Raw genomic sequence first — 9,288 nt, 5'->3', positions numbered from 1 at the left:
CCTATGAGAAAAAAATTAAATAACAAATTTTCAAGATTTCTTAACCTATGAAACTAAAAATATCTTTTAAAAGCTAATTTATTTAGTCGATATGTTTTTTTCTGTCAGCCGTTTAAAAATTATAGATAAGCTCTCGCACTTCTCCCTGTATGTTGACGCGTTGCCAGGCAACAAAATAACGCAATTCCATGCTTGCAAAGCATTCTGGTTAATGTAGTTCTCCACGAAAAAGATGAACCCGGACACTGAAACCGAAAAAAAAAACTTACATAGATAAAATAAATAAACCAAAATTGCACTTGATAAAAACATTCTAAACACAACACATAAATGTTTTTAGGTTTTAATTCTTACCTTTAACCAAGATAACAAAGTTTGGTCCTTTCATACCAGCTAAAATAAAGATACATAATTGGGAGAAAAGGTGGAATTCGGCACTTTTATTGTTATCTGGGCGCATTTTAGAATATTAAAGCGTACAAACAAATGACAAAAATAGAATGGAAGCTTTAAACTCTCTTTCTATGAAGGCAGACATATTTTACGACAACGACAGATGACTTACGGCTTTGTCGTAAACCGGAACGACAACAAGACGCATGGGACGAAGTTGAAACAACGTGTCGTACAGCTGAACTGTAAGTTATTTCTTGAAAATGTTCAATAATTTGTTCCTTTCAGTTGTAATATATTGTAAATTATTCTCTGTGTTTACACTGATGGTTAGAAAGCGACAGAAGAAGCATAATGTGATTAGAGGAGACGGTTTTATTCAAAGTGATGATGTTTACCGATGGATTCCTCAATCAAAGACGTTACTTAGTTTTATGCTACAACACAGCGACAAAAATCAATATTTAATTTTTTGTCTCTACGACTTAATGTTATTTATTGATAAATATTCAAATGTATATTGTGGATGTAGCGATTTAGAACGGGAAATATTTTCTGTTCAGGCGATCTGCGATGAGAATAAAGTCAAAGGAAGTGAAACAAACTCTGCATGTTGTGGATCTTTAATATAAATATTTAATCCAAAAACATTTTATTACTAAAGGAAATTAAATGTTGAAGTGATTCATGGTATCTAAGTATTTCAAAGAGTCTTTGTGAATGGTGATGTTTTGGTCAGGAAGGATCTCCTGCAGCAGTCAGTTTTACAACAAATTTGAAGAGTCCTCTGACTGAAGACTGTTGATATATGATTTTTCCATCCATCCAAATTACTTCCTAGAAATATACCATAAAGTCTGTGTTTCTAATTTAAAGAATTGTCTTAAAATGAGCTGAAAACCATAGAAATGTAACATTTTACAGGTCTATTTCATTTGTTGGATTAGAAAAAAAGATATAATTTGAACCTGTTTTTGTTATTTAAAAGAACTCTACACTTTAAAACCAAAACTCTTCCTGAGGTCCAGATTGAATAGATTGAATGATTCCGTCTCTAAGCTAACAAGCTAACAGGCTAATTAAACCCGAACTGGTTAAACATTCCTTCAGTCAGCTGTTGCTTTGGGTTAAACTGTGTTTACATGATGAACCTGTAGGTGAGATTTGTTCCTGGTTTCCTCTCAGCATTTCCTTGGATCCCACGTCGGCATGGAAGCCAAACCCCAAAAACCGTTCTCCTCTCAGCCTGGACGAAAACCGTCATTCAAAGGAAAAGGAAAAGGTGAGACGTGTGTCAAATTAACAGGAGTTAAACTCTTACACTCGGGCTTCAGCTTGTCGACTCATTCCAGACTCAGTTGGAACCAAATTCGGAGGGAAACCTGGAGCGAAAAAACCCTTCAAGCCGTACAAGAACACAGAGAAGAAGAGCAAACCAGGAAAACCAAACGATGGCAGAAAACCAAGTTTCTCTAAAACTGAGAAGAGGAAACGGCCAGCAGGGGGCGGTGGTGAGTTTACATCTTTGTTGTGTTTTATTTTCGTTGGACAACAGCATTTGAGTCGTGTCTGCGTCTACGATCAGGTCCGCCGGCGAAGAGGCAGAAGAGCGGCAAGAAGCCGCCGCCCACAGAAGAAGAGCTGAAGAAGAAGCGACTGGAGAAGAAGAGAGAGCTGAAGAACAACCGGCAGCAGGCGGAGAGGAAGGAGATGTTCGACATCATCAGCCGCTGCAAAGCGGTGTGGGGGAATCTCCGGAGGTACGGCGTTCTCAGAGAGGAGGTCAAGGGTCAGCTGGGTTTCCTCCTGATTCCAACTGATGGCTGATGTTTGGGTCAACAGGAAGAAATGTGACACAGAGCAGAAGACGAAGCTGATGAAGGAGCTTCATGGACTGATCCGAGGGAAGATGAAGCAGGTTGGTTGTTTGACAAAACAATAAAAACCTGCTAAACAAATAAAAAATATGTAAGATAATCACTAAAATAACTGCAAAAACGATGTGACACAAATTCCAGTTGACTTGTGAGATTCACAAACAGCAGCTTCTGATTTTGCTTCATATGTTTTTGCTGTAAAGTTTTATGACTATAATGACCAAATTGTAAACATATGATGTGACAAAGTTCATCCAAGTCATGAAAATAGGTCACATTTTGTGGCAATAACTAGTTTGATCTTGAAAAATGATTGTCATTCTGAAATTCAAGTGACTAATGGCAAATAAGGAAAACCAACGACTTGAGGGACGAGCGTGACGCTGCAGCTCAGACTCAGATTTCTCTCTCTGTCGTTGTTCTGATGCGACGGCGCTCCTCTGCCTGCAGATGGCGTTCGCCCACGACTCGGTGCGAGTCCTGCAGTGTTTCATTCAGTTCGGGAACGAGAAGCAGCGATTTGAGGTGTTTGAGGAGCTGAAAGGTAGGCGCCGGTTCTGACCCAATGGAGCGCTAAAATTAAATAAAATGAAATCATCGATCCACCGCTCTCTGCAGACAGCATCCTCGAAATGTCCAAGTCGCCGTACGGGAAACACATAGTGAAGAAGCTGCTGATGTACGGGTGAGTCGGATTGGACCGTTCTGATGGCAGAAAACCAAGTTTCCCTAAACCTGAGAAGAGGAAACGGCCAGCAGGGGGCGGCCGTTTCCCAGCCGGATCCAGCTGACTTAAAAAACCCAACTTCTTCTTCTTCTCCTGGTTCTTTCCTGCTCAGGAACAAGGAGATGGTTGCCGCCATCATCCAGTTGTTCAGCGGTCACATTCGCAAGATGCTCCGCCACGCCTCCGCCTCCAGCATCGTCGAGTACGCCTACAACGACAAGGCCATCCTGGCTCAGAGGCTGATGATCACCAGCGAGCTGTACGGGAACACCTACGCCATCTGCAAGGTCTCACACACACACACTCACACACACACACACACACACACACACACACACACACACACACACACACACACACACACACACACACACACACACACACACACACACACTCCTGGCGGTCAGCGATGAGCTCCAGCTGTGCTAACCGATCCTCTCCGCTCGTTTTCCAGTCGTTGGAGCGTAACACCCTGGAGACGGTGTTGGCTGCGAACCCGGAGAAGCTGGAGAACATCCTGGAGGAGACCAAGCAGGTCATCGTGCCGCTGGCGCAGAAGTAAAGCATATGCACTAAAAAACAACACATTAAGTTTTAGTTATTATTTAGAAAATGAGCAGGACTGACTGTTTCTGCGTCTCTGATAGAGAACAGGTCATCAGGCATTCTGTGGTCCATAAAGTCTTTCTGGATTTCTTCCAGTTCGCACCTGAAAAGCAAAGATCGGTGAGCGCCGCCATCCTCCTGTAAAAACATAAACGTATTCTCCAGCGTAAATAAAGGTCTTGTGAGTTTATTTGGATTTAAAGTGACAGAGGATGTGAAACAGGTTATTCTGAAAGGATGAAAATAAGCACAACTAAGCAACTAAAGTCTCATTTACTAAGAAAAATGTTGTTCAAATACGTTACCTTTAATAAATGATTCACTTAAAACAAGCTCCTACATCTTGGCTAAAAGTTACTTGTAAGTTAGTTTTGTCTTGTTTCCAGTGTGGTCAGATGTTTGCATGACGTTGGATTTCATCTGTCATGTGTTCTGCCTGCTGTGACTCTGAGCAGGAGATGATCGAGTCCATCAGGGAGGCTGTGGTCTACATGGCTCACACTCACGACGGCGCCCGGGTCGCCATGCACTGCCTGTGGCACGGCACAGCGAAGGTGGGTTCAGATGTCCAGCAGCTTTAATGTTCTGACATCGACACAGTCCATGTTTACTGGGATTTCACAATATATCTGCATTTCATGCATGTTTGGGAAATCCTTTAATCTCCATGGTAACCACTCAGCTGTGGACCTGGGCGCTAACTAGAAACAACCAATCAGAGCCGGGAGGCGGAACCTGTTGTGAATGCTAATGCTATTTAGCATAGCCACTGATAAAGGCGGACAAACTGTTTTCCTGCAATGCTGAGTTGTTTTTCCATGAACACATTTAGCAACATGTACATGAGGATGATTGACAGCGCTAAGTCCCTCCTCCAGTTACAAATTGCAGCTTTAAAGGATTTTCTTTGTTTTTCAGGACAGAAAAGTCATTATAAAAACCATGAAGACCTACATGGTGAAGTTCGCCACGGTGAGTTCATCGTCGCTGCTGGTAGTCGAATCAAACCATCAGCTGATGGTGATGATGGTGATGATGATGATGGTGAACTCTTCGTCCTGCAGGGGGAGTTTGGTCACCTGGTTCTTCTGGCCATATTCGACTGTGTGGACGACACCAAGCTGGTCAAGCAGGCGGTTCTGTCGGTGCGTCCAGGTTCACATTCAGATTCACTTTATTTTGGTAAAATAAGATTACAAAACAAAACTAAATATGACTTTACAAAACAATAGTTTGCTAAAAAAGTAAACAGTAAAAATCAGTTTTTAGCTCTTTTTCTACGTATTTTTTCCAGTAGGAACAAACGTTTGTCCCGTAATCAGCCGTTCCAAACGGGTTTGTTCCTCCGGGGGAAGCTGAGTCGTTGCTCTGCTCTCTGCAGGAGCTGCTGTCCGTCCTGCCGGAGGTCCTCGGAAACAAACACGGCAAGAAGGTTCTGCTGTACCTGCTGAGCCCCAGAAACCCCAACCACATGCTGCCGGACATCGTTAAGCAGCTGGAGCAAGGAGACGGCAACGCACACAGGTAGCCAGCACTTCCTTTCATTTCACAATAAAAGCTCCTGACTGGTCTCTAAAATATAATGAATCTGGGTGAAACTTTAGTCAGATTAAATCAACGTGACCCCAGTCCGTTCCCAAACGTCTCCATGATCCTTCTACCTTTGCTACATTTTTTTCCTTCCTTCTGCCCTTCTTCCTTTTTGTCATCCTTGCTTCCTTTCCTTTCCTGTGTCCTTCCTTGGATTCTTCCTTCACTTTGAATTGCCTTGTTGCTGAAAAAGTGCTATATAAATAAAATTACCTTACTTTCTGTTCCACCTTTGTGTCCTTCCTTCCTTTCCTTCCCTGATTCTTTCATTTCTTTGGGTCCTTCTTTCCTTTCCTTCCTCAGCTCCTTCCTCTTCTCTTTAAATAAAAATAAACACATAAAAGCATCGATGTTGATAATATCCACATCTTAAACTGAATCTAATAAATGACAGAGTGTTGAGAATATTATGGGATGTTTGCAGGTCGGCTCCAGATGTTTCTGCTGAGCTTCACAGATTTACTCTAAAACTTCCACAATAAAAGCCTGTAATCCTTCCCAGACAGGAAGTAGAGTTCTGTGTGTAGTCAAGCATTAAAACTCTGTCCAGTCCAGTGACCTCTAATGACCTCTGATGACCTCTAATGACCTCTAATGACCTCTGCCTCTTCTGGTTCTGCTCAGTAAAAAGGACATGGCGATCCGGCGGCGGGAGCTGCTGGAGGCCGCCTCCCCGCCGCTTTTGGATCATCTCAGTCTGAACGCCGCCGCCATGGTAACGGACAAGGCGGCCAGCGTCACCGTCAGAGACATCCTGGCGTCGGCGTGCGGCGACCTGCGGCCCGCCATGACGGCTGTGGCCCAGCTGGCCAATCAGGAGCTGGTGCCGGGAGGCATCAAGGGACAGGTGAGGGGAACCGGTTTCAGGCCCATTTTCTGTTGTTATGGCAACGGTGACATCCCATAATGGGAGGAAACCTCCAGGCTGTATTGGGTTGATCAACACAAAGTGCTGCGTCGCGCTGAGGAAATTAATAAAGTGAATTTTATTTCTGCAACTTAAACCTAAAAATAGAGAAATGTTTACAAATGGAGCCCCATTTACTCTGATACCATCGAATGAAAACCAGTAAAACCAGTTCCAGCAGGAACATCTTTGACATTTGAACTGAATCCAGCTGATCCTCTGCAGGAAGTTTGTCCTCCCTTCCTTCCTAGTACGCTTCCTTTCTTTCTTCCTAGTATCTTTATTCCTTCCTTCAGGTAAATCCTGTCTGGTATTTAAATATTCAGTGGGTTTCCTATCATAAATCAGGTAGAACTATTAGAAAAACAACATGTGGATTCAAACAGCTTCTTGTTTTTGTTGCTGCAGCTCCACATGGCTGAACACCCAGCAGGACACCTGGTGCTGAAGTGGCTCATAGAGCAGGACGCCATGCTGGCCGAGGACAGCAGGGAGGGTGAGACCAGCAGGACGTCTCTGTCTGTGTCCTGTCTCTGTCCTCTCTGGTGTCTCTGTCTCTGTCCTCTCTGATGTCTCTGTCCTCTCTGATATCTCTGTCCTCTCTGATGTCTCTGTCCTCTCTGATATCTCTGTCCTCTCTGATGTCTCTGTCCTCTCTGATATCTCTGTCCTCTCTGATGTCTCTGTCCTCTCTGATGTCTCTGTCTCTGTCCTCTCTGGTGTCTCTGTCTCTGTCCTCTCTGGTGTCTCTGTCTCTGTCCTCTCTGGTGTCTCTGTCTCTGTCCTCTCTGGTGTCTCTGTCTCTGTCCTCTCTGGTGTCTCTGTCTCTGTCCTCTCTGATGTCTCTGTCCTCTCTGATGTCTCTGTCTCTGTCCTCTCTGGTGTCTCTGTCTCTGTCCTCTCTGGTGTCTCTGTCCTCTCTGGTGTCTCTGTCTCCGTCCTCTCTGGTGTCTCTGTCCTCTCTGACGTCTCTGTCCTCTCTGATGTCTCTGTCTCTGTCCTCTCTGATGTCTCTGTCCTCTCTGATGTCTCTGTCCCCACAGAGCGCTTCAGCAGGATCCTGGTGGACACGGTGGGGACGGAGACGATGAAGAGCTGGGTGAAGGTCAACCGGGGAGCCATGGTCCTCTGCAGGTCAGCTTCATGCTCAGCTCTGCTGGTTCACTCTCAGATTTAACATCCGTCTGTAAAGTTAGTTTTTATGTTTTTCAGGCTTTTTAAATCTGACTTATTTACATTTTGACACATTTTAGCTTCAACACCTCAAACCTAAAAAAAAGAAAAAAAAAACACCTGGGATTTAAGCTAAACGAGCTGGTCAGGTTCAGTTGTGAGTGGGTTACCATGGCAACCAGTCCCTGCAGATGCTCTCTCAGGTTCATCTGCTACAGTGGAGTGTCTAAATATCATCAGCATATAAAGTGATTTTATCCTTTATGGACTGGTGATGCTAATTAGCTTCATGTCTCTTTTGTTGTGAGACGGGTTGATAAATCAGCCTCTCATGCTAGCACACACTATTAAAAGTGCTTTGATACCATCTAGTGGTCAGAGGGTGAACCGCTTGTGGTTAATGGATTTTAGCTAATAAACTCTGTAAATAATATTAAACCTGAACTAAGTTGTGCAAATAAAAATGATATATTTTGGTTTACTAATGTCTTCCACACATTATCAAAATTCTGAAAGTTATGTCTAATTTGAGGTTTGATGCTTTTTAGCGACACTCGGCAACGAAAGAATGAAAATGAGTGACTGTCAAATTTAATTATAGTAGAATAAATAAATCCTGTGCATGTATATTGATCATGTAACTTTGGATCAGAGGATTACTTTAGATTATAAAAAATAATATCTATAGATCAATTATTTACATCAACACTAATGGAATATTCTTTGTTTCTTGGGACAGAAAAGTAAACTATTTGAAACACTGTGGGATGAAAACCAATGACTGTTGAAATTCAACTTGTAGCTTTGACTTCATGTTGCAAAAAATATGTTAGGAGTTCATTGGACTGTGCAGTGAAGGAATTTTGCTGTATTTTTTTACCTTTTATTTATGCAGGTTGTCTCATTAAGATACAACAGCTCATTTACAATAGAGACCTCAATATTTTTTGTTTTGCAGCATTAAGAAAATACATACCACAGATTAAAAGTCTGCTTTATTCCTTAAGTGCCTGGTGTCGCCTTTTAACATCATATCAAAATTTACACTAATTGTGTGTGCAATGTTAAGCTTAATAATTGCTAATTAATTTTAAATCTCATTGACAATAAAAACAGAAGAAATATTTTATTTTCTGTACAATTTGATGTTAATTCAGGCATTATAATGTACTAAATAACCAGTTTCAAGTGGTTTCATTGTTGAATAATCCATCTGCATATGCTTTATAAAAAGAAAAAAAATCAGCTTCAGTAAGTTCCTCACAACTGTCACCTGATAGGTGAGCCTCACATTTATCCAACCTGTTGTACCCAAGAGTTCGATTACACGAAGAGTTAAAACGTGATTATGGAGAACATCTGGAATGTGTCAACACCATCAGAACAAACTTTATGCTCACAAACAGCTGAAATGAGTCCTGCAACACTTTTTAATGTGTTGCAGGAGTTTTGTGTTGATGTTTGTTTTGTTTCTGCAGCCTCCTGAACAGCTGTGACTCGTCTGTGGCTGCTGAGGTGAAGGCGGCGCTGACAGCCATCATCCCTGAGCTCCAGAGAATCAACGACCATAAAGGAGCCGAAATCCTGCTGCAAAACCTGAACAAGTAGATGGATTTCTTCAGGTTTTTATAATTATAAATGGACTGCAGATGTTGAAACGTTGCTTCGTTTGGACCATAAAACGTCCAAGACATGGAGGACGACGTGAGAAGTGGACAAAGTCGGGGATGTTTTGGAGATTTCAGTTGTTAATCCTGATCCGGTTCATTAATTTAAAGGATGTGCCGTACAAAAATGACACACATTCATGTGGGTTCATCAAAGTGGAGCATGAAACCCGAACCTTTCAATGACAACACCAACACTGCCCAGTCAGCACACACCGGTTTGTGGACTGGTTCAGTCTCTTTTTCTTTTTTTGGTGCGATATTGTGATAAATGTTAACTGAAAATAAAATAAAAATTGAGATATTTTGTGTTCAGAGTGCTATTATTATTATTATTAATGTTGATTT

General features: G+C 42.3%; 2 protein-coding genes across 4 annotated transcripts in view; both read left to right on the top strand.

Moving 5' to 3' along the window:
- LOC106911046 (uncharacterized) overlaps positions 1-9,288 on the top strand; it is a 307,017-nt gene that overhangs the window by 70,031 nt on the left and 227,698 nt on the right. The window lies entirely within an intron of this gene.
- On the top strand, positions 551-9,244 carry pum3 (pumilio RNA-binding family member 3). Of its 2 annotated transcripts, none has more exons than XM_088011182.1 (18): positions 551-638; positions 1,579-1,675; positions 1,746-1,904; positions 1,979-2,153; positions 2,236-2,311; positions 2,721-2,814; positions 2,889-2,955; positions 3,110-3,284; positions 3,452-3,555; positions 3,645-3,723; positions 4,059-4,157; positions 4,522-4,575; positions 4,668-4,748; positions 4,985-5,127; positions 5,818-6,040; positions 6,509-6,596; positions 7,144-7,234; positions 8,752-9,244. In XM_088011182.1, the coding sequence occupies exons 2-18, from the start codon at positions 1,603-1,605 to the stop codon at positions 8,879-8,881; spliced, it is 1,911 nt and encodes a 636-aa protein (XP_087867308.1). In that variant the 5' UTR covers positions 551-638; positions 1,579-1,602; the 3' UTR covers positions 8,882-9,244. The 2 variants fall into 2 exon arrangements, with proteins under 2 accessions (XP_087867308.1, XP_087867309.1); XM_088011183.1 differs by having other exon boundaries at positions 561-638; positions 1,551-1,675.

Source organism: Poecilia mexicana, unplaced genomic scaffold (assembly GCF_051168715.1).
Source record: "Poecilia mexicana isolate PSO_F unplaced genomic scaffold, ASM5116871v1 scaffold_12, whole genome shotgun sequence".
NCBI classification, from domain to species: domain Eukaryota; kingdom Metazoa; phylum Chordata; class Actinopteri; order Cyprinodontiformes; family Poeciliidae; genus Poecilia; species Poecilia mexicana.
This window is presented reverse-complemented; position numbering and strand designations above follow the sequence as displayed.